Source organism: Oncorhynchus keta, unplaced genomic scaffold (genome assembly GCF_023373465.1).
Source record: "Oncorhynchus keta strain PuntledgeMale-10-30-2019 unplaced genomic scaffold, Oket_V2 Un_scaffold_7763_pilon_pilon, whole genome shotgun sequence".
Classification (NCBI taxonomy): Eukaryota; Metazoa; Chordata; class Actinopteri; order Salmoniformes; family Salmonidae; genus Oncorhynchus; species Oncorhynchus keta.
The window spans coordinates 446,105-472,270 of NW_026290998.1; the positions used below are offsets into that span (position 1 = coordinate 446,105).

At 42.9% G+C, this 26,166-nt stretch overlaps 2 protein-coding genes across 3 annotated transcripts in view; both read right to left on the reverse strand.

Annotated features, from left to right (window-relative positions):
- The window catches only part of LOC118371846 (dixin-like), an 82,705-nt gene extending 69,795 nt beyond the window's left edge, over positions 1 to 12,910 (reverse strand). The window contains exon 1 of the mRNA XM_052517402.1: positions 12,615 to 12,910. Within this exon, the coding sequence (XP_052373362.1) occupies positions 12,615 to 12,677 (63 nt within the window). The 5' untranslated portion in view covers positions 12,678 to 12,910. The remainder of the gene's footprint in view (positions 1 to 12,614) is intronic.
- A 2,269-nt stretch (positions 12,911 to 15,179) lies between these two features.
- ufc1 (ubiquitin-fold modifier conjugating enzyme 1) overlaps positions 15,180 to 26,166 on the reverse strand; it is a 28,190-nt gene continuing 17,203 nt past the window's right edge. For both annotated transcript variants that reach the window (XM_052517403.1, XM_052517404.1), the window contains exons 4-7: positions 19,853 to 19,916; positions 19,325 to 19,401; positions 19,161 to 19,251; positions 15,180 to 15,646 (exon numbers count right to left, since the gene is read on the reverse strand). In XM_052517403.1, coding sequence (XP_052373363.1) covers positions 15,566 to 15,646; positions 19,161 to 19,251; positions 19,325 to 19,401; positions 19,853 to 19,916 — 313 coding nt within the window. In that variant the 3' untranslated portion in view covers positions 15,180 to 15,565. The remainder of the gene's footprint in view (positions 15,647 to 19,160; positions 19,252 to 19,324; positions 19,402 to 19,852; positions 19,917 to 26,166) is intronic.

The following is a 26,166-nucleotide window of genomic DNA, read 5'->3' on the forward strand; positions in this document are numbered from 1 at the left end:
CATTTACAGTGGAGGGCTCTACAGAGGGTCCATTTACAGTGGAGGGCTCTACAGTGGGTCCATTTACAGTGGAGGGCTCTACAGTGGGACCATCTAGAGTGGAGGGCTCTACAGTGGGACCATTTACAGTGGAGGGCTCTACAGTGGGACCATTTACAGTGGAGGGCTCTACAGTGGGACCATTTACAGTGGAGGGCTCTACAGTGGGACCATTTACAGTGGAGGGCTCTACAGTGGGACCATTTACAGTGGAGGGCTCTACAGTGGGACCATCTACAGTGGAGGGCTCTACAGTGGGACCATTTACAGTGGAGGGCTCTACAGTGGGTCCATTTACAGTGGAGGACTCTACAGTGGGACCATTTACAGTGGAGGGCTCTACAGTGGGTCCATTTACAGTGGAGGGCTCTACAGTGGGACCATTTACAGTGGAGGGCTCTACAGTGGGACCATTTACAGTGGAGGGCTCTACAGTGGGACCATTTACAGTGGAGGGCTCTACAGTGGGTCCATTTACAGTGGAGGGCTCTACAGTGGGTCCATTTACAGTGGAGGGCTCTACAGTGGGACCATTTACAGTGGAGGGCTCTACAGTGGGACCATTTACAGTGGAGGGCTCTACAGTGGGACCATCTACAGTGGAGGGCTCTACAGTGGGACCATTTACAGTGGAGGGCTCTACAGTGGGACCATCTACAGTGGAGGGCTCTACAGTGGGTCCATTTACAGTGGAGGGCTCTACAGTGGGACCATCTACAGTGGAGGGCTCTACAGTGGGACCATTTACAGTGGAGGGCTCTACAGTGGGACCATCTACAGTGGAGGGCTCTACAGTGGGACCATTTACAGTGGAGGGCTCTACAGTGGGACCATTTACAGTGGAGGGCTCTACAGTGGGACCATTTACAGTGGAGGGCTCTACAGTGGGTCCATTTACAGTGGAGGGCTCTACAGTGGGTCCATTTACAGTGGAGGGCTCTACAGTGGGTCCATTTACAGTGGAGGGCTCTACAGTGGGACCATTTACAGTGGAGGGCTCTACAGTGGGACCATTTACAGTGGAGGGCTCTACAGTGGGACCATTTACAGTGGAGGGCTCTACAGTGGGACCATTTACAGTGGAGGGCTCTACAGTGGGACCATTTACAGTGGAGGGCTCTACAGTGGGTCCATTTACAGTGGAGGGCTCTACAGTGGGACCATTTACAGTGGAGGGCTCTACAGTGGGACCATCTACAGTGGAGGGCTCTACAGTGGGACCATTTACAGTGGAGGGCTCTACAGTGGGTCCATTTACAGTGGAGGGCTCTACAGTGGGACCATTTACAGTGGAGGGCTCTACAGTGGGACCATTTACAGTGGAGGGCTCTACAGTGGGTCCATTTACAGTGGAGGGCTCTACAGTGGGTCCATTTACAGTGGAGGGCTCTACAGTGGGACCATTTACAGTGGAGGGCTCTACAGTGGGACCATTTACAGTGGAGGGCTCTACAGTGGGACCATTTACAGTGGAGGGCTCTACAGTGGGACCATTTACAGTGGGACCATTTACAGTGGAGGGCTCTACAGTGGGACCATCTAGAGTGGAGGGCTCTACAGTGGGACCATTTACAGTGGAGGGCTCTACAGTGGGACCATTTACAGTGGAGGGCTCTACAGTGGGACCATCTACAGTGGAGGGCTCTACAGTGGGACCATTTACAGTGGAGGGCTCTACAGTGGGTCCATTTACAGTGGAGGGCTCTACAGTGGGTCCATTTACAGTGGAGGGCTCTACAGTGGGACCATCTAGAGTGGAGGGCTCTACAGTGGGACCATTTACAGTGGAGGGCTCTACAGTGGGACCATTTACAGTGGAGGGCTCTACAGTGGGACCATTTACAGTGGAGGGCTCTACAGTGGGACCATTTACAGTGGAGGGCTCTACAGTGGGACCATTTACAGTGGAGGGCTCTACAGTGGGTCCATTTACAGTGGAGGGCTCTACAGTGGGACCATCTAGAGTGGAGGGCTCTACAGTGGGACCATTTACAGTGGAGGGCTCTACAGTGGGACCATTTACAGTGGAGGGCTCTACAGTGGGACCATTTACAGTGGAGGGCTCTACAGTGGGACCATTTACAGTGGAGGGCTCTACAGTGGGACCATCTACAGTGGAGGGCTCTACAGTGGGTCCATTTACAGTGGAGGGCTCTACAGTGGGTCCATTTACAGTGGAGGGCTCTTCAGTGGGACCATTTACAGTGGAGGGCTCTACAGTGGGACCATTTACAGTGGAGGGCTCTACAGTGGGACCATCTAGAGTGGAGGGCTCTACAGTGGGACCATTTACAGTGGAGGGCTCTACAGTGGGACCATTTACAGTGGAGGGCTCTACAGTGGGACCATTTACAGTGGAGGGCTCTACAGTGGGACCATTTACAGTGGAGGGCTCTACAGTGGGACCATCTACAGTGGAGGGCTCTACAGTGGGACCATTTACAGTGGAGGGCTCTACAGTGGGTCCATTTACAGTGGAGGGCTCTACAGTGGGTCCATTTACAGTGGAGGGCTCTACAGTGGGACCATCTAGAGTGGAGGGCTCTACAGTGGGACCATTTAAGATGGAGGGCTCTACAGTGGGACCATCTAGAGTGGAGGGCTCTACAGTGGGACCATTTACAGTGGAGGGCTCTACAGTGGGACCATCTAGAGTGGAGGGCTCTACAGTGGGACCATTTACAGTGGAGGGCTCTACAGTGGGACCATTTACAGTGGAGGGCTCTACAGTGGGTCCATTTACAGTGGAGGGCTCTACAGTGGGACCATTTACAGTGGAGGGCTCTACAGTGGGTCCATTTACAGTGGAGGGCTCTACAGTGGGACCATTTACAGTGGAGGGCTCTACAGTGGGACCATTTACAATGGAGGGCTCTACAGTGGGACCATTTACAGTGGAGGGCTCTACAGTGGGACCATTTACAGTGGAGGGCTCTACAGTGGGACCATTTACAGTGGAGGGCTCTACAGTGGGACCATTTACAGTGGAGGGCTCTACAGTGGGACCATTTACAGTGGAGGGCTCTACAGTGGGACCATCTACAGTGGAGGGCTCTACAGTGGGACCATCTACAGTGGAGGGCTCTACAGTGGGACCATTTACAGTGGAGGGCTCTACAGTGGGACCATTTACAGTGGAGGGCTCTACAGTGGGACCATTTACAGTGGAGGGCTCTACAGTGGGACCATTTACAGTGGAGGGCTCTACAGTGGGACCATTTACAGTGGAGGGCTCTACAGTGGGTCCATTTACAGTGGAGGGCTCTACAGTGGGACCATTTACAGTGGAGGGCTCTACAGTGGGTCCATTTACAGTGGAGGGCTCTACAGTGGGACCATTTACAGTGGAGGGCTCTACAGTGGGACCATTTACAGTGGAGGGCTCTACAGTGGGACCATTTACAGTGGAGGGCTCTACAGTGGGACCATTTACAGTGGAGGGCTCTACAGTGGGACCATTTACAGTGGAGGGCTCTACAGTGGGACCATTTACAGTGGAGGGCTCTACAGTGGGACCATTTACAGTGGAGGGCTCTACAGTGGGTCCATTTACAGTGGAGGGCTCTACAGTGGGACCATTTACAGTGGAGGGCTCTACAGTGGGACCATTTACAGTGGAGGGCTCTACAGTGGGACCATTTACAGTGGAGGGCTCTACAGTGGGTCCATTTACAGTGGAGGGCTCTACAGTGGGTCCATTTACAGTGGAGGGCTCTACAGTGGGACCATTTACAGTGGAGGGCTCTACAGTGGGACCATTTACAGTGGAGGGCTCTACAGTGGGACCATCTACAGTGGAGGGCTCTACAGTGGGACCATTTAACTCCCTTGTTGTTTCTAAATATTTTGCTGTGCTAACAGCCATTTTAATTTAGAAGCACCAGAGCGCCTAGAAGAATATGTTTCACTGTGCTCCTTAATGTCTTTAGAAGCAGCAGAGCGCCGAGAAGAATATGTTTCACTGTGCTCCTTAATGTCTTTAGAAGCAGCAGAGCACCTAGAAAAATGAAGGATTCCAGCTTTATTACCTGAAATATGTTCACTGTGCTCCTTCATGTCTTTGTTTGTGCCTACTTTTTCAACGTGCTTAAGATTATGATGGCGTTCGAAGCCAATGGCTGACGTTTTCCATTCTCCCAACCAATTGTGCAATTTTGATAATTTTTTTGCGTTTTGTGTTACTTATTTTTTAACTTATTGTGTACATAATGTTGCTGCTACCGCCTCTTATGACCGAAAATAACTACTGGACATCAGAAAAGTGATTAATCCCCGCAGACTGGAAGTAACTTTTTCCTTTAACGAGTCCGAAAAGAAGGGTATCCTGCTTTCCCTGGAACAGGCCCAGATCCACGCCTTTTGCATGAAGAAAAGACGCCGGAAAAGGGGACGCCGATCGGGGATCCTTCCGAGAAGCCGGAGGCGAGCAAGTAAACAACCAATACCTTCTATTCTACTTGCTAACGTGAAATCTTTAGAAAATAAAATGTAAACCTAATATTAAGATTATCCTACCAACGGGACATTATGTTTCACTGAGACGTGGCTGAACGTTCTTGATGATCCGATAAATGGCTGATTTAGGTGCAATCTTACTGACAGCAATATCCTTGCCTGTGAAGCCCTTTTTGTGCAAAGTAATGATGACGGCACAAGTTTCCTTGCAGGTAATCATGGTTGACAGAGGAAGAACAATGATTCCAAGCACCACCCTCCTTTTGAAGCTTCCAGTCTGTTATTCTAACTCAATCAGCATGACAGAGTGATCTCCAGCCTTGTCCTCGTCAACACTCACACCTGTGTTAACGAGAGAATCCCTGAGATGATGTCAGCTGGTCCTTTTGTGGCAGGGCTGAAATGCAGTGGAAATGTTTTTGGGGGATTCAGTTCATTTGCATGGCAAAGTGGGACTTTGCAATTAATTGCAATTCATCTGAACAAACTTCATAACATTCTGGAGTATATGCAAATTGCCATCATACAAACTGAGGCAGCAGACTTGGTGAAAATATATATATGTGTCATTCTCAAAACGTTTGGCAATGACTGTATAGGGAGGAGGTCAGAGAACTGGCAGTGTGGTGCCAGGACAACAACATCTCCATCAATGTGAGCAAGACAAAGGAGCTGATCGTGGACTACAGGAAATGGTGGGCCCAACAGGCTCCCATTAACATTGTAGTGGAGCGGGTTGAGAGTTTCAAGTTCCTTGGTGTCCACATCACCAACGAACTAACATGGTCCAAACATACCAAGACGGTCGTGAAGAGGGCACGACAAAACCTTTTCCGCCTCAGGAGACTGAAAAGATTTGACATGGGCCCCCAGATCCTCAGAAGGATCTACAGCTGCACCATCAAGAGCATCCTGACCGGTTGCATCACAGCCTGGTATGGCAACTGTCGGCGTCTGACCATAAGGCGCTACAGAGGGTAGTGCGAACGGCCCATTACATCACTGGGGCCAAGCGTCCTGCCATCCAGGACCTATATAATAGGCGGTGTCAGAGGAAAGCCCAGAAAATTGTCAGAGAAGCCAGTCACCCAAGTTATAGACTGTTTTCCCTGCTACCAAACGGCAAGTGGTACCGGATCACCAAGTCTAGGACCCCCCCACCCCTTGTACACTGCTGCTACTCGCTGTTTGTTTGTTTGTTACCAATGCATAGTCACTTTGCCCCCACCTACGGGTACATGTACAAATGACCTCAACTAGCCTGTACCCCTGCACACTGACTCGGTACCGATGCCCTCTGTATTGTTATTCTTAATGTGTCACATTTTATGTTTACTTATATTTTAGACTACTTGGTAAATATTTTCTTCCTCTTGAACTGCCCTGTTGGTTAAGGGCTTATAAGTAAACATTTTACGGTAATCGACCTGATCCGGGTATCCTGGAAGGATATTGACCTCATCCTGTCAGTAGAGGATGCCTGGTTATTCTTTATAAGTGCCTTCCACACCATCTTAAATAAGCATGCCCCATTCAAAAATGTAGAACCAGGAACAGATGTGACATGGTGGTTCTATACTAAGTCTACTAACGATAATGACATGGTGGTTCTATACTACTAATGATAATGTCATGGTGGTTCTATACTACTAATGATAATGTCATGGTGGTTCTATACTACTAATGATAATGTCATGGTGGTTCTATACTACTAATGATAATGTCATGGTGGTTCTATACTACTAATGATAATGTCATGGTGGTTCTATACTAAGTCTACTAACGATAATGACATGGTGGTTCTATACTACTAATGATAATGACATGGTGGTTCTATACTAAGTCTACTAATGATAATGACATGGTGGTTCTATACTACTAATGATAATGACATGGTGGTTCTATACTACTAATGATAATGACATGGTGGTTCTATACTAAGTCTACTAACGATAATGACATGGTGGTTCTATACTACTAATGATAATGTCATGGTGGTTCTATACTACTAATGATAATGACATGGTGGTTCTATACTAAGTCTACTAACGATAATGACATGGTGGTTCTATACTACTAATGATAATGTCATGGTGGTTATATACTACTAACGATAATGTCATGGTGGTTCTATACTACTAATGATAATGTCATGGTGGTTCTATACTACTAATGATAATGACATGGTGGTTCTATACTACTAATGATAATGACATTGTGGTTCTATACTACTAATGATAATGACATGGTGGTTCTATACTACTAATGATAATGTCATGGTGGTTCTATACTAAGTCTACTAATGATAATGACATGGTGGTTCTATACTACTAATGATAATGACATGGTGGTTCTATACTACTAATGATAATGACATGGTGGTTCTATACTAAGTCTACTAATGATAATGACATGGTGGTTCTATACTAAGTCTACTAATGATAATGACATGGTGGTTCTATACTAAGTCTACTAATGATAATGACATGGTGGTTCTATACTACTAATGATAATGACATGGTGGTTCTATACTAAGTCTACTAATGATAATGACATGGTGGTTCTATACTAAGTCTACTAATGATAATGACATGGTGGTTCTATACTAAGTCTACTAATGATAATGTCATGGTGGTTCTATACTAAGTCTACTAACGATAATGACATGGTGGTTCTATACTAAGTCTACTAACGATAATGACATGGTGGTTCTATACTACTAATGATAATGTCATGGTGGTTCTATACTACTAATGATAATGTCATGGTGGTTCTATACTACTAATGATAATGTCATGGTGGTTCTATACTACTAATGATAATGTCATGGTGGTTCTATACTAAGTCTACTAACGATAATGACATGGTGGTTCTATACTACTAATGATAATGTCATGGTGGTTCTATACTACTAATGATAATGACATGGTGGTTCTATACTAAGTCTACTAACGATAATGACATGGTGGTTCTATACTACTAATGATAATGTCATGGTGGTTCTATACTACTAATGATAATGACATGGTGGTTCTATACTAAGTCTACTAACGATAATGACATGGTGGTTCTATACTACTAATGATAATGTCATGGTGGTTCTATACTACTAATGATAATGACATGGTGGTTCTATACTACTAATGATAATGACATGGTGGTTCTATACTACTAATGATAATGTCATGGTGGTTCTATACTAAGTCTACTAACGATAATGACATGGTGGTTCTATACTAAGTCTACTAATGATAATGACATGGTGGTTCTATACTAAGTCTACTAATGATAATGACATGGTGGTTCTATACTAAGTCTACTAATGATAATGACATGGTGGTTCTATAATAAGTCTACTAATGATAATGACATGGTGGTTCTATACTAAGTCTACTAATGATAATGACATGGTGGTTCTATACTAAGTCTACTAATGATAATGACATGGTGGTTCTATACTAAGTCTACTAATGATAATGACATGGTGGTTCTATACTACTAATGATAATGACATGGTGGTTCTATACTAAGTCTACTAATGATAATGACATGGTGGTTCTATACTACTAATGATAATGACATGGTGGTTCTATACTAAGTCTACTAATGATAATGACATGGTGGTTCTATACTAAGTCTACTAATGATAATGACATGGTGGTTCTATACTAAGTCTACTAATGATAATGACATGGTGGTTCTATACTAAGTCTACTAATGATAATGACATGGTGGTTCTATACTACTAATGATAATGACATGGTGGTTCTATACTAAGTCTACTAATGATAATGACATGGTGGTTCTATACTAAGTCTACTAATGATAATGACATGGTGGTTCTATACTTAGTCTACTAATGATAATGACATGGTGGTTCTATACTAAGTCCACTAATGATAATGACATGGTGGTTCTATACTAAGTCTACTAATGATAATGACATGGTGGTTCTATACTAAGTCTACTAATGATAATGTCATGGTGGTTCTATACTAAGTCTACTAATGATAATGACATGGTGGTTCTATACTAAGTCTACTAATGATAATGACATGGTGGTTCTATACTAAGTCTACTAATGATAATGACATGGTGGTTCTATACTAAGTCTACTAATGATAATGACATGGTGGTTCTATACTAAGTCTACTAATGATAATGACATGGTGGTTCTATACTAAGTCTACTAATGATAATGACATGATGGTTCTATACTACTAATGATAATGACATGGTGGTTCTATACTAAGTCTACTAATGATAATGACATGGTGGTTCTATACTAAGTCTACTAATGATAATGACATGATGGTTCTATACTACTAATGATAATGACATGGTGGTTCTATACGAAGTCTACTAATGATAATGACATGGTGGTTCTATACTAAGTCTACTAATGATAATGACATGATGGTTCTATACTACTAATGATAATGACATGGTGGTTCTATACTACTAATGATAATGACATGGTAGTTCTATACTAAGTCTACTAATGATAATGACATGGTGGTTCTATACTAAGTCTACTAATACTAATGACATGGTGGTTCTATACTAAGTCTACTAATGATAATGACATGGTGGTTCTATACTACTAATGATAATGACATGGTGGTTCTATACTAAGTCTACTAATGATACTGTCATGGTGGTTCTATACTAAGTCTACTAATGATAATGACATGATGGTTCTATACTACTAATGATAATGACATGGTGGTTCTATACTAAGTCTACTAATGATAATGTCATGGTGGTTCTATACTAAGTCTACTAATGATAATGACATGGTGGTTCTATACTACTAATGATAATGACATGGTGGTTCTATACTAAGTCTACTAATGATAATGACATGGTTTTTCTATACTAAGTCTACTAATGATAATGACATGGTGGTGCTATACTAAGTCTACTAATGATAATGACATGGTGGTTCTATACTAAGTCTACTAATGATAATGACATGGTGGTTCTATACTAAGTCTACTAATGATAATGTCATGGTGGTTCTATACTAAGTCTACTAATGATAATGACATGGTGGTTCTATACTAAGTCTACTAATGATAATGACATGGTGGTTCTATACTACTAATGATAATGACATGGTGGTTCTATACTAAGTCTACTAATGATAATGACATGGTGGTTCTATACTAAGTCTACTAATGATAATGACATGGTGGTTCTATACTAAGTCTACTAATGATAATGACATGGTGGTTCTATACTACTAATGATAATGACATGGTGGTTCTATACTACTAATGATAATGACATGGTGGTTCTATACTAAGTCTACTAATGATAATGACATGGTGGTTCTATACTACTAATGATAATGACATGGTGGTTCTATACTACTAATGATAATGACATGGTGGTTCTATACTAAGTCTACTAATGATAATGACATGGTGGTTCTATACTAAGTCTACTAATGATAATGACATGGTGGTTCTATACTAAGTCTACTAATGATAATGACATGGTGGTTCTATACTAAGTCTACTAACGATAATGACATGGTGGTTCTATACTAAGTCTACTAATGATAATGACATGATGGTTCTATACTAAGTCTACTACTATTAAAAACTAACAATCTGAAGGAAGGAGATCAAGAAAAAGGAGATTATTATTATTATAAATATTATATTGATGACAATTTGAAACAGTGTCAACAACACTAAATAAACTTAGTAGCTCAGTTGGCAGAGCATGTCGCTTGTAACGCCAGGGTAGTGGGTTCGATTCCCGGGACCACCCATACGTAGAATGTATGCACACATGACTGTAAGTCGCTTTTGATAAAAGCGTCTGCTAAATGGCATATATTATTATATTATTATATTATAAAGGATAAATAATAGCAGAGAAGCTGTTCTGACAAAACAAAAAGGAAAGCCTTTATTTCAGCAAAGACTAAAAACAGCCACATTTGTGAACTTGTTTATCCAACATGTAGTGGTTGTGTGAGTCTTGGTGCTCAGGGAATCAGTAGGCTATTAAACAAATACTCAAACAGGCAACAGAAGCAGGATCTGTCTTATTTCTGTAGAAAAATACAGATGATTTATAAAGCCAGGCACATTTTAACAGTTAGACTATTGATTCTAGACCTAATTAAGTTATGGTTTCCTCTCTCATCACTTTTCTTAGACAATTTAAGGAAATGGCTGTTTCCTCGTCTCCTAACTCCACTGCTGCCTCATTGTTCTCAACACCAATATGCTGGTTCACTATTATGCACATAGCAACATGGTCTAGGACAGGGATACTCAAGTCTTACCCTACGAGGTCCAGAGCCTGCTGGTTTTCTGTTTTTACCTGATAAATGCACAATTTAAAAATGCAGTGGAACTGGCTTCGAGGTCCAGATTTGAGTTTGAGGGGTCTAGGAAAAGGTACCAATTCAACAGTCCACTGATGTGTTTCAGAACCATGGACAGCGACCACTATCCAACGCTGGATAAAATAATATTTATTAATGATTCACCATTGTTGTTACGTAATGTAACATGTTGTGGTAATATAACATGTTAATATAACCATATACCATTTCAATAGCACATCTTAGACTGATGGACTGTGCCATCCCCACGGCCTCCAGAATGGATCAGTCCACTCAGACAGGAGCCAATCAGACAGGTGTCTTAGACTGATGGACTGTGCCATCCCCACGGCCTCCAGAATGGATCAGTCCACTCAAACAGGAGCCAATCAGACAGGTGTCTTAGACTGATGGACTGTGCCATCCCCACGGCCTCCAGAATGGATCAGTCCACTCAAACAGGAGCCAATCAGACAGGTGTCTTAGACTGATGGACTGTGCCATCCCCACGGCCCCCAGAATGGATCAGTCCACTCAGACAGGAGCCAATCAGACAGGTGTCTTAGACTGATGGACTGTGCCATCCCCACGGCCTCCAGAATGGATCAGTCCACTCAAACAGGAGCCAATCAGACAGGTGTCTTAGAGTGATGGACTGTGTCATCCCCAGAATGGATCAGTCCACTCAGACAGCAGCCAATCAGACTGGTGTCTTAGAGTGATGGACTGTGTCATCCCCAGAATGGATCAGTCCACTCAGACAGCAGCCAATCAGACTGGTGTCTTAGAGTGATGGACTGTGTCATCCCCAGAATGGATCAGTCCACTCAGACAGCAGCCAATCAGACTGGTGTCTTAGAGTGATGGACTGTGCCATCCCCACGGCCTCCAGAATGGATCAGTCCACTCAGACAGGAGCCAATCAGACAGGTGTCTTAGACTGATGGACTGTGCCATCCCCACGGCCTCCAGAATGGATCAGTCCACTCAGACAGGAGCCAATCAGACAGGTGTCTTAGACTGATGGACTGTGCCATCCCCACGGCCTCCACAATGGATTAGTCCACTCAGACAGACATTTTTTTTTTTTTTTGCTACTGCTTGACTAAAGAAATCTAGGTCGACCAACAGCCTATCAACCAAACAATCAACCAGTTGATTAAATGGGGTCAGCCCTCAGCCTTTGTTAACAAGAAATCTAAGTTGGGCCAGTCTGAACCGTTGGTTTGGTGTTGATAGATTGAAACAGTGTTATTCAAACTTTTTCAGCAGGGACCCCATTTCCCCCCAATCATTTCTGGGGACCCAATTTTTTCCCAAATAATTTATTGCACTCCCACCCCACCCCAAATCTAATGACAAGCTTAAAATCGGTCATGTAGATTTTTACATCAACAAATAACGTTAACTTTCAATTCATTGCATTTTCATCTCTTATCAAAATGAAAATAAAACAAATGCATTTACTCATTAACATTTTCTTTCAAATTATCTTTCTCAACAACCTTTTTATATTGTCCTATAGAATAATGTCGCGACCCCACTGCTTTAGTCTCATCAGGCTAACTTCTGAACCCTGAAAACAGACCCAGAACTAAACCTCTACTGATCTACTAAACCAACCAGCTAGACTAACTAACTAACTAACTAACTAACTACTTAACAAGCTAGAGGAGAGTAACTTAGCTAAGAAAGAGCCCAAATAATCTTACAGACAGAAACAAGCACACACGACTCTCCCAGCACGGTAGTGGTATCTCGGTTGTAACGGTACCTCGTTGAAGCCCTCCTGGAGAACAGCGTCCAGCCGGATGCCTTTAGAGAGAGACGCCTTCATCCTTCCTTCTGCAACCGGACACAACGCACACACCCGAACCGGGCGACAGGCCGGCCGTTATGTTAAACTACCGCTAGAGAACATACAAAGCAAGTGTACCAGATGAGGAAGCTGCACTGGGTAAAGTTAACGGTTAGCTATCTGAGACATCATCAATTTAAATCTCCCGTGGGAAAACGTGAGAACAACATTAGCCTCTCGCTTCCAGCATTCTCTCTGCTCCTGAAACGGGATACAGAGAGAACCACTGCGCAGGCGCAGGCCTCCGCGTCCTTGTCGCCATGGTTACAGCGGGCGGATCCTGAGAACAGTCTCGGCTGAAGCCCAAATACGTCACTTCCTCCCTCGGCCCCTAGAAAACGGATGCTGTTTGATTTCTATCCTCGGTGGAGGTCCAAAATCACAAATGTTGCCCCCTCGGCCCTCGATCTAGCTAGTTTAGTACTTTGATATTATGGGGTTGGTATGACCCACAATTCAATGTAAACTGTCGTCAAGTGTCAAACTCCGGTGGCCTGGAAAGTGTCTAACTTAATCAACACAGCTGCATTTTTGGCATGTGAGATAATGGCTGCGTTTCAAACACATAAAAGACACACCCTCCTCCACTTACCCTCACATTGTGGCCTTGAGGGAATCCCCGCAGCCATCTTTGCAGTCCTTCCAAATAATTAGCCAACAAGGGAAGTTGGAAATGTAAGCTCCTCAGGCCTGGTTTGTGATCGAGTGTATAATTATTTTCACTCCAGGGCCTGAAACGCCCCATAATTCAATTTGCAATGATTGTACATCCGCTAAGAAAGTCAGCCAAAATGTAAAACCAACATCAATATGGAGAAGTCAACATACAAGTTTATGTAAAATCGAATGTTAAATAAGTTAGAAATGTTGCTACTAATGGACATGGCAAAAACACATAACCTAAAAGTAATTATGTTTTTGTTTGGGTAGCTATTGGAAACGTTAGCTAGCGAATACAAATTTCCCTGACATCACACATTGTAATTTTCAATTTACCTGATATAGTCGGATGGCTAGTATTTCATGTCTGCGGATGCATTGCCTTCTAGCCAAGATATGAAATGCAATCATAATTGCCTGTGATACATATAAAGCATAAACAACAGCTACAGGTGGTTTAATGATGACTGAAAACACAATCGTGGGACAAATGAGTGATGAATTTCTGGGCAAGGGCGATCCATTGACAATCATTCATTCTTCCCTCGCCCTACACTCATCACACCTTGTGATATGTGATTTGAAGTGTCCACTTAATTTGAGGGCTGAGGGGAGAGGGTGTGTCTTTTACATGTTTGGAATGCAGCCAAAATTATGAAGCTAAATTACCAAACTATAAAACTAGCTAGCCAGCTATTGGTAACTAGCTAGCTACCTGACACTTCACAAAATTAGATGGCATCGTGAGGATGGAAAATTATATGGATATATTGAAGAAACATCTCAAGACATCAGTCAGGAAGTTAACGCTTGGTGGCAAATGGGTCTTCCAAATAGACAATGACCCCAAGCATACTTCCAAAGTTGTGGCAAAATGACTTAATGACAACAAAGTCAAAGTATTGGAGTGGCCATCACAAAGCCCTGACCTCAATCCTTTATAACATTTGTGGGCAGAACTGAAAAAGTGTGCGAACAAGGAGGCCTTACTAACCTGACTCCGTTACACCAGCTCTGTCAGGAGGAATGTGGCCAAAATTCACCCAACTTATTGTGGAAAGCTCGTGGGTGGCTAACTGAAACGTTTGACCCAAGTTAAACCATTTAAAGTCAATGCTGCTGTTGGAGGAAATTATTATTATATATCACTATTTCAGTGATGTGTACACTGAGGAACTGGAAGCTTCTCAACTGGATAGGGGTGTGGGACCCTCTGCTGTTTCCTGAAGTCCACGATCATCACTATTTCAGTGATGTGTACACTGAGGAACTGGAAGCTTTCCACCTTCTCAACTGCTGTCCAGTCGATGTGGATAGGGGGGTGCACCCTCTGCTGTTTCCTGAAGTCCACGATCATCACTATTTCAGTGATGTGCACACTGAGGAACTGGAAGCTTTCCACCTTCTCAACTGCTGTCCCGTCGATGTGGATAGGGGGGTGCACCCTCTGCTGTTTCCTGAAGTCCACGATCATCACTATTTCAGTGATGTGCACACTGAGGAACTGGAAGCTTTCCACCTTCTCAACTGCTGTCCAGTCGATGTGGATAGGGGGGTGATCCCTCTGCTGTTTCCTGAAGTCCACGATCATCTCCTTTGTTTTGTTGACGTTGAGCGAGAGGTTGTTTTCCAGGCACCACACTATTAGAGACCTCACCTCCTCTCTGTAGGCTGTCTTGTCATCGTTGGTAATCAAGCCTACTACTCTATTGCCATCTGCAAACTTGATTGAATTGGAGGCGTGCATAGCCATGCAGTCATGGGTGAACAAGGAGTACAGGAGGGGGCTAAGCACATCAAAACACAGATATACAACACATGACAGGTATCAGACATGTTTTATTACAGGAGACACAGGAGCAACATTCTGTCAACTCAAACACTGAAGTTTGCTTCTCAGCCATGTGACTAAATATCGTAAAACACCCGTTTTCTAGTGGAATCTAGGCTGAGATTCAATCCAACATGGTGTTATCCTGTTTTCTAGATGAATCTAGGCATTTAAAAGGTCATTTCTGATTGAGCCGACAACTGCAGAGTTTAACTTGAATGTGCAGGAACATTGCCTTTGAAAGCAACAGAAGAGTGAGTGGTCACATGTCGGTAGCCACATCATTAGTCTGTTTTCTGGGTCTCAGAACAAACAGCAGCATCACCTTCACTGGGACCACACCAGTAAACATGTTCCCAAAGAGGGAAGGGGGGTCTCAGCTTCCCTGCTGCTCTCTGTGTGTGATCAGTCCTTTAGAGATCAGGTCTGGAATCTCCACCGCCAACCACGGACCCAACTACACACACGGAGAGAGAGGTCGTCAGTTAGGTTGTTAGTTACTGGACATAGAGCTGTGAAGAAGTAAGTATACCCCTTGAAAAGTTGAGTCTGTGTCTCTGTGTGCTCCAGTTCTCTCTGTCTGTGTGTGTGTGTGTGTGTGTGTGTGTGTGTGTGTGTGTGTGTGTGTGTGTGTGTGTGTGTGTGTGTGTGTGTGTGTGTGTGTGTGTGTGTGTGTGTGTGTGTCTCTGTGCTATAGTTCTGTGTGTGTGTGTGTGTCTCTGTGCTGTAGTTCTGTGTGTGTGTGTGTGTCTCTGTGCTGTAGTTCTGTGTGTGTGGGTCTCTGTGCTGTAGTTCTGTGTGTGTGTGGGTCTCTGTGCTGTAGTTCTGTGTGTGTGTGGGTCTCTGTGCTGTAGTTCTGTGTGTGTGTGTGTCTCTGTGCTGTAGTTCTGTGTGTGTGTGGGTCTCTGTGCTGTAGTTCTGTGTGTGTGTGGGTCTCTGTGCTGTAGTTCTGTGTGTGTGTGGGTCTCTGTGCTGTAGTTCTGTGTGTGTGTGGGTCTCTGTGCTGTAGTTCTTAGTGTGTGTCTCTGTGCTGTAGTTTTGTGTGTGTCTCTGTGCTATAGTTCTGTGTGTGTGTGTGTGTGTGTGTTATAGTTCTGAGGGTCTCTGTGCTGTAGTTCTGTGTGTGTGGGTCTCTGTGCTGTAGGTCTGAGTGTGTGTGTGTGTGTGTGTTATAGTTCTGAGGGTCTCTGTGCTGTAGTTCTGTGTGTGTGTGGGTCTCTGTGCTGTAGTTCTGAGTGCGTGTGTGTGTGTGTTATAGTTCTGAGGGTCTCTGTGTTTTACAATCCAGGGTTACTCCAAGCAGTTTAGTCACCTCAATTTGCTCAATTTCCACATTATTCATTATGAGATGTAGTTGAAGTTTAGTGAATGATTTGTCCCAAATACAATGCTTTTAGTTTTTGAAATATTTAGGACTAACTTATTTAATTGTAATTTTTCAGTGTTATACGTTAACTTTCTGTCAATAGTATTGACATGAAGAACGAATATCCATATGTCCAAAAACAACTTTTTAGGGGGTGTACATACTTCCTCACAGCGCTGTGAATAGTACAGTCAGTAGTACAGCCTAGTAACACAGAACTATAACACAGAGCTATAACACAGACACACACAGAGCTATAACACAGACACACACAGAACTATAACACAGACACACACAGAACTATAACACAGACACACACAGAACTATAACACAGACACACACAGAACTATAACACAGACACACACAGAACTATAACACAGAGCTATAACACAGAGAGACACAGAGCTATAACATAGACACACACAGAACTATAACACAGACACACACACAGAACTATAACACAGAGCTATAACACAGAACTATAACACAGACACACACAAAACTATAACACAGAGCTATAACACAGAGCTATAACACAGACACACACAAAACTATAACACAGAGAGACACAGAACTATAACACAGAACTAAAACACAGACACACATAGAACTATAACAGAGCTACAACACAGAGCTACAACACAGAGCTACAACACAGAACTATAACAAAGAGACACAGATCTGTAACACAGAGCTATAACACAGAGCTATAACACAGAGCTATAACACAGAACTATAACACAGAGCTATAACACAGAGCTATAACACAGAACTATAACACAGAGCTATAACACAGAGCTATAACAGACACACACAGAACTATAACACAGAGCTATAACACAGAGCTATAACACAGAGCTATAACACAGAGCTATAACACAGACACACACAGAACTATAACACAGAGCTATAACACAGAGCTATAACACAGAGCTATAACACAGACACACACAGAACTATAACACAGAGCTATAACACAGACACACACAGAACTATAACACAGAGCTATAACACAGAGCTATAACACAGAACTATAACACAGAACTATAACACAGAGCTATAACACAGAGAGACACAGAACTATAACACAGAGCTATAACACAGAACTATAACACAGAGACACAGAGCTATAACACAGAACTATAACACAGAGCTATAACACAGAGCTATAACACAAACACACACAGAACTATAACACAGAGACACAGAGCTATAACACAGAACTATAACACAGAGAGACACAGAACTATAACACAGAGCTATAACACAGAACTATAACACAGAGAGACACAGAACTATAACACAGAGAGACACAGAACTATAACACAGAGAGACACAGAACTATAACACAGAGAGACACAGAACTATAACACAGAGAGACACAGAACTATAACACAGAGCTATAACACAGAGAGACACAGAACTATAACACAGAACTATAACACAGAGCTATAACACAGAGCTATAACACAGAGCTATAACACAGAGCTATAACACAGAGCTATAACACAGAACTATAACACAGAGAGACACAGAACTATAACACAGAGCTATAACACAGAACTATAACACAGAGCTATAACACAGAGCTATAACACAGAACTATAACACAGAACTATAACACAAAACTATAACACAAAACTATAACACAAAACTATAACACAGAGCTATAACACAGAGAGACACAGAGCTATAACACAGAGCTATAACACAGAGCTATAACACAGAGCTATAACACAGAGCTATAACACAGAACTATAACACAGAACTATAACACAGAGAGACACAGAGCTATAACACAGAACTATAACACCGAGCTATAACACCGAGCTATAACACCGAGCTATAACACCGAGCTATAACACAGAGAGACACAGAGCTATAACACAGAACTATAACACCGAGCTATAACACCGAGCTATAACACCGAGCTATAACACAGAGAGACACAGAACTATAACACAGAGAGACACAGAGCTATAACACAGAGCTATAACACAGAGAGACACAGAGCTATAACACAGAGCTATAACACAGAGAGACACAGAGATATAACACAGAGCTATAACACAGAGCTATAACACAGAGCTATAACACAGAGCTATAACACAGAACTATAACACAGAACTATAACACAGAGAGACACAGAACTATAACACAGAGAGACACAGAGCTATAACACAGAGCTATAACACAGAGAGACACAGAGCTATAACACAGAGCTATAACACAGAGAGACACAGAGCTATAACACAGAGCTATAACACAGAGCTATAACACAGAACTATAACACAGAGAGACACAGAACTATAACACAGAGAGACACAGAGCTATAACACAGAGAGACACAGAGCTATAACACAGAGCTATAACACAGAGAGATACAGAGCTATAACACAGAGCTATAACACAGAGCTATAACACAGAGCTATAACACAGAGCTATAACACAGAACTATAACACAGAACTATAAAACACAGACAACTTTTCAGGGGGTGTAATTTCTTCCTCACAGCTCTATGAATAGTACAGTTAGTAGTCCAGCCTAGTCTAGTGTAACAGAACTCACACACATCAGACAAACATACACACACACAGCACGTACCCCCAGGGCCATCAGGTGAGCCAATCCAAACTTCGGTACGTTTCGCGCCCACAGGGGTTTGAAGTGGTCCGTCAGACAAATCTTCCCCCCCCTGCAACAAGACAGGAACCATGTCATCCTGCAACACAATTCATCACAGTGGGCCGTCTGTGTGTGTTTCTTACCTGTACATTTTGGCCGTTTTCCCGTCCAGCTCTGGCATGGCGACCTCAGGGGCGGTGGACGGGTACGTTACAGGAATCTGACCAGTCAGGAGAGACAGGAGTGTGTCAGGGCTATAGGATGGTGTGTGTCAGGGCTATAGGATGGTGTGTGTTCAGGGCTATAGGATGGTGTGTGTCAGGGCTATAGGATGGTGTGTGTCAGGGCTATAGGATGGTGTGTGTCAGGGCTATAGGACGGTGTGTGTTCAGGGCTATAGGATGGTGTGTGTTCAGGGCTATAGGATGGTGTGTGTCAGGGCTATAGGATGGTGTGTGTTCAGGATGGTGTGTGTCAGGGCTATAGGATGGTGTGTGTCAGGGCTATAACAAGGCAGTAGGACTATAACAAGGCAGTAGGGCTATAACAAGGCAGTAGGACTATAACAAGGCAGTAGGGCTATAACAAGGCAGTAGGGCTATAACAAGGCAGTAGGGCTATTTTTGCCCAAAAGCCGGCTAACTGAAACCTTGGTGTGTGTGTGTACTTACATCAAACTCCATGTCGAACTCATACTTCAGAAGGTCATGAATGTACCAGCACTTCCCAAACCACCTGGCAACAACACCACCCAAGATTGGTCAGTTGACGACAACACACAGGATTGGTCAGTTGACAACAACACACAGGATTGGTCAGATGACAACAACACACAGGATTGGTCAGATGACAACAACACACAGGATTGGTCAGTTGACGACAACACACAGGATTGGTCAGATGACAACAACACACAGGATTGGTCAGTTGACAACAACACACAGGATTGGTCAGTTGACGACAACACACAGGATTGGTCAGATGACGACAACACACAGGATTGGTCAGATGACAACAACACACAGGATTGGTCAGATGACAACAACACACAGGATTGGTCAGATGACAACAACACACAGGATTGGTCAGATGACAACAACACACAGGATTGGTCAGATGACAACAACACACAGGATTGGTCAGATGACAACAACACACAGGATTGGTCAGATGACAACAACACACAGGATTGGTCAGATGACAACAACACACAGGATTGGTCAGATGACAACAACACACAGGATTGGTCAGATGACAACAACACACAGGATTGGTCAGATGACAACAACACACAGGATTGGTCAGATGACAACAACACACAGGATTGGTCAGATGACAACAACACACAGGATTGGTCAGATGACAACAACACACAGGATTGGTCAGATGACAACAACACACAGGATTGGTCAGATGACAACAACACACAGGATTGGTCAGATGACAACAACACACAGGATTGGTCAGATGACAACAACACACAGGATTGGTCAGATGACAACAACACACAGGATTGGTCAGATGACAACAACACACAGGATTGGTCAGATGACAACAACACACAGGATTGGTCAGATGACAACAACACACAGGATTGGTCAGATGACGACAACGACACAGGATTGGTCAGACGACAACACACAGGATTGGTCAGATGACGACAACACACAGGATTGGTCAGATGACAACGACACAGGATTGGTCAGATGACAACGACACAGGATTGGTCAGATGACAACGACACAGAGGTTTGACTGAAATGACGGACTAAAACTAGACAAATTGTCGACTCATAACAACTAAAACTAACAGAGGATTAAATGACTAAATTGTAACTAAGACTAAAAGTGTGTTGCACGGTAAACCGATACAATTGGTACTTTTCCGATACTAGAAAATAAAAAAAAACGTTCTGGACTAGAATTTGTTTTATTTTTCGAAACTTCTGTTAAATGGGTCTCACGTCGTATACTGATTGAGAGGGTCAAGTCTAGCAGTGCAGCCGATGTCCCCTAGCATGAACACCACTGCTCTGAGTCTGGGCTGAGTTGTTATCTTCTGTGCAGCATGAGTGGAGAGCTAACACGCTTGAATAATGCAACACATCATGTAGAAATGTTGAAACTGTAAATTACCGTTCGCAACACAATGTCCATACAGGCTTCAACACTTTACAATGCAAGAAGATACCGGTAGCTTCCAGCTTTGCAGGCTAACTTCTCTTTCTAGTATACAGCTGATGCTAACATCAATTTACTAACCTAGAACTTTACTAACCTAGAACTTTACTAACCTAGAACTTTACTAACCTAGAACTTTACTAACCTAGAACTTTACTAACCTAGAACTTTACTAACCTAGAACTTTGTTTTGGATCATAACGCAAAATAATGCTGATTTTTCACAACTTTGTTCTACATGACCAAATGTATGTGGACACCTTCTCGTCAAACATCTCCTTCCAAAATTATGAGCGTCAATATGGAGTTAGTCCCCACCTTTGCTGCTGTAACAGCCTCCACTCTTCTGGGAAGGCTTTCCACTAGATGTTGGAACATTGCTGCTATAACAGCCTCCACTCTTCTGGGAAGGCTTTCCACTAGATGTTGGAACATTGCTGCTATAACAGCCTCCACTCTTCTGGGAAGGCTTTCCACTAGATGTTGGAACATTGCTGCTATAACAGCCTCCACTCTTCTGGGAAGGCTTTCCACTAGATGTTGGAACATTGCTGCTATAACAGCCTCCACTCTTCTGGGAAGGCTTTCCACTAGATGTTGGAACATTGCTGCTATAACAGCCTCCACTCTTCAGGGAAGGCTTTCCACTAGATGTTGGAACATTGCTGCTATAACAGCCTCCACTCTTCTGGGAAGGCTTTCCACTAGATGTTGGAACACTGCTGCTATAACAGCCTCCACTCTTCTGGGAAGGCTTTCCACTAGATGTTGGAACATTGCTGCTATAACAGCCTCCTCTCTTCTGGGAAGGTTTTCCACTAGATGTTGGAACATTGCTGCTATAACAACCTCCACTCTTCTGGGAAGGCTTTCCACTAGATGTTGGAACATTGCTGCTATAACAACCTCCACTCTTCTGGGAAGGCTTTCCACTAGATGTTGGAACATTGCTGCGGGGACTAGCTTCCATTCAGCCACAAGGGCATTAGTGAGGTCGGGCACTGATTTTGGGCGATTAGGCTTGCAGTCAGTGTTCCAATTCATCCCAAAGGGTTTTGATGGGGTTGAGGTCAGGGCTCTGTGCAGGCCAGTCAAGTTCTTCAACACCATCCAAACCATTTCTGTATGGACCTTGCTTGTGCATGGAGGCATTGTCATGCTGAAACAAGAACGGGCCTTCCCAAACTGTTGCCAAAGTCTAGAATGCTGTAGCATTAAGATTTCCCTTAACTAGAACTAAGGGGCCCGAACCATGAAAAACAGCCCCAGACCATTATTCCTCCTCCACCAAACTTTACAGTTTGCATTATGCATTCGGGCAGGTGGCGTTCTCCTGGTATCCGCCAACCCCAGATTTGTCCGTTGGACTGCCAGATGGTGAAGCGTGATTCATCACTCCAGAGAACGTGTTTCCACTTCTCTAGTGTCCAATGGCGGTGAGTTTTACTCCAGTCCAGCTGACGCATGACATTGCGCATAGTGACCTTAAGCTTGTGTGTGGCTGCTCGGCCATGGAAACCCATTTCATGAAGCTCCCAACCAACAGTTATTGTGCTCATTCTGTGAGCTTGTGTGGCCTACAACCTTGTGGCTGAGCTGTTCTTGCTCCTAGATGTTTCCACTTCACAATAACAGCACTTACAGTTGACTGGGGCAGTAACCTTCTTCACCGAACCAACGGACTCCGTTTGCAAAGCTGTGAACGAAGTCATTACTGCTGCACTTTTAGAAAAGATATTGCTTCTTCCAAACGGAGGGGAAACAGATTGTTTTTCCTTCTGTAGCCGTGTGAAATTAGCCAAAACAAGCTCAATAACTCAAATTAACGTCCAAACTCCTATTGAATATCACCTGTATTGTGAATAGACCTAGGCTACATCTTGATTGACTCTACAGATCTGTCTGGATCAAGTCCTACTCTGTGACTTTGGCTAATACGCCTTCTTTATTTGTCTTGGTAACATTGTGTGGCTGAAATCGTGATGGAAACCATGGTATCATTTGGAAGGGGTGGTATCATTGTGGTATTGAGTTTGGTATCATTGTGGTATTCTCTGTATCGTGATGGTATCATTGTGGTATTGAGTATCGTGACCAACGGTTCTGGTTTGCAAAGCTGATGGAATTGAAGTATCATTGTTACTGCTGTACTTTTGTGAAAAGATATTGATGGTATCATTGTGGTATTGAGTATCGTGATGGTATCATTGTGGTATCATTGTGGTATCGTGATGGTATCGTTGTGGTATCATTGTGGTATCGAGTAACGTGATGGTATCGTTGTGGTATTGAGTATCGTGATGGTATCATTGTGGTATCATTGTGGTATTGAGTATCGTGATGGTATCATTGTGGTATTGAGTATCGTGATGGTATCATTGTGGTATCATTGTGGTATTGAGTATCGTGATGGTATCATTGTGGTATCATTGTGGTATTGAGTATCGTGATGGTATCATTGTGGTATCATTGTGGTATTGAGTATCGTGATGGTATCATTGTGGTATTGAGTATGATTGATGGTATCATTGTGGTATCATTGTGGTAAAAATGTGATGGTAATTGTGGTATTGAATCGTGATGGTATCATTGTGGTATCATTGTGGTATTGAGTATCGTGATGGTATCATTGTGGTATCATTGTGGTATCGAGTAACGTGATGGTATCGTTGTGGTATTGAGTATCGTGATGGTATCATTGTGGTATCATTGTGGTATTGAGTATCGTGATGTATCATTGTGGTATCATTGTGGTATTGAGTATCGTGATGGTATCATTGTGGTATTGAGTATCGTGATGGTATCATTGTGGTATCATTGTGGTATTGAGTATCGTGATGGTATCATTGTGGTATCATTGTGGTATTGAGTATCGTGATGGTATCATTGTGGTATCATTGTGGTATTGAGTATCGTGATGGTATCATTGTGGTATCATTGTGGTATCGAGTAACGTGATGGTATCGTTGTGGTATTGAGTATCGTGATGGTATCATTGTGGTATCATTGTGGTATTGAGTATCGTGATGTATCATTGTGGTATCATTGTGGTATTGAGTATCGTGATGGTATCATTGTGGTATTGAGTATCGTGATGGTATCATTGTGGTATCATTGTGGTATTGAGTATCGTGATGGTATCATTGTGGTATCATTGTGGTATTGAGTATCGTGATGGTATCATTGTGGTATCATTGTGGTATTGAGTATCGTGATGGTATCATTGTGGTATTGAGTATCGTGATGGTATCATTGTGGTATTGAGTATCGTGATGGTATCATTGTGATATTGAGTATTGTGATGGTATCATTGTGGTATTGAGTATCGTGATGGTATCATTGTGGTATCGAGTAACGTGATGGTATCATTGTGGTATTGAGTATCGTGATGGTATCATTGTGGTATTGAGTATCGTGATGGGTATCGAGTATCGTGATGGTATCATTGTGGTATTGAGTATCGTGATGGTATCATTGTGGTATTGAGTATCGTGATGGTATCATTGTGGTATTGAGTATCGTGATGGTATCATTGTGGTATCGAGTAACGTGATGGTATCATTGTGGTATTGAGTATCGTGATGGTATCATTGTGGTATTGAGTACCGTGATGGTATCATTGTGGTATTGAGTATCGTGATGGTATCATTGTGGTATCGAGTATCGTGATGGTATCATTGTGGTATCGAGTATCGTGATGGTATCATTGTGGTATTGAGTATCGTGATGGTATCATTGTGGTATCGAGTAACGTGATGGTATCATTGTGGTATTGAGTATCGTGATGGTATCATTGTGGTATCGAGTACCGTGATGGTATCATTGTGGTATTGAGTATCGTGATGGTATCATTGTGGTATTGAGTAACGTGATGGTATCATTGTGGTATTGAGTATCGTGATGGTATCGTTGTGGTATTGAGTATCGTGATGGTATCATTGTGGTATTGAGTATCGTGATGGTATCATTGTGGTATTGAGTATCGTGATGGTATCATTGTGGTATCGAGTATCGTGATGGTATCATTGTGGTATCGAGTATCGTGATGGTATCATTGTGGTATCGAGTATCGTGATGGTATCGAGTATCGTGATGGTATCATTGTGGTATTGAGTATCGTGATGGTATCATTGTGGTATTGAGTATCGTGATGGTATCATTGTGGTATTGAGTATCGTGATGGTATCGTTGTGGTATTGAGTATCGTGATGGTATCGTTGTGGTATCGAGTAACGTGATGGTATCGAGTAACGTGATGGTATCGTTGTGGTATTGAGTAACGTGATGGTATCATTGTGGTATTGAGTATCGTGATGGTATCATTGTGGTATTGAGTAACGTGATGGTATCATTGTGGTATTGAGTAACGTGATGGTATCATTGTGGTATTGAGTATTGTGATGGTATCATTGTGGTATTGAGTATCGTGATGGTATCATTGTGGTATCGTTGTGGTATTGAGTATCGTGATGGTATCATTGTGGTATTGAGTAACGTGATGGTATCATTGTGGTATTGAGTAACGTGATGGTATCGTTGTGGTATTGAGTATCGTGATGGTATCATTGTGGTATTGAGTATTGTGATGGTATCATTGTGGTATTGAGTATCGTGATGGTATCATTGTGGTATCGTTGTGGTATTGAGTAACGTGATGGTATCATTGTGGTATCATTGTGGTATTGAGTATCGTGATGGTATCATTGTGGTATTGAGTATCGTGATGGTATCATTGTGGTATCGTGATGGTATCATTGTGGTATTGAGTATCGTGATGGTATCATTGTGGTATCGTGATGGTATCA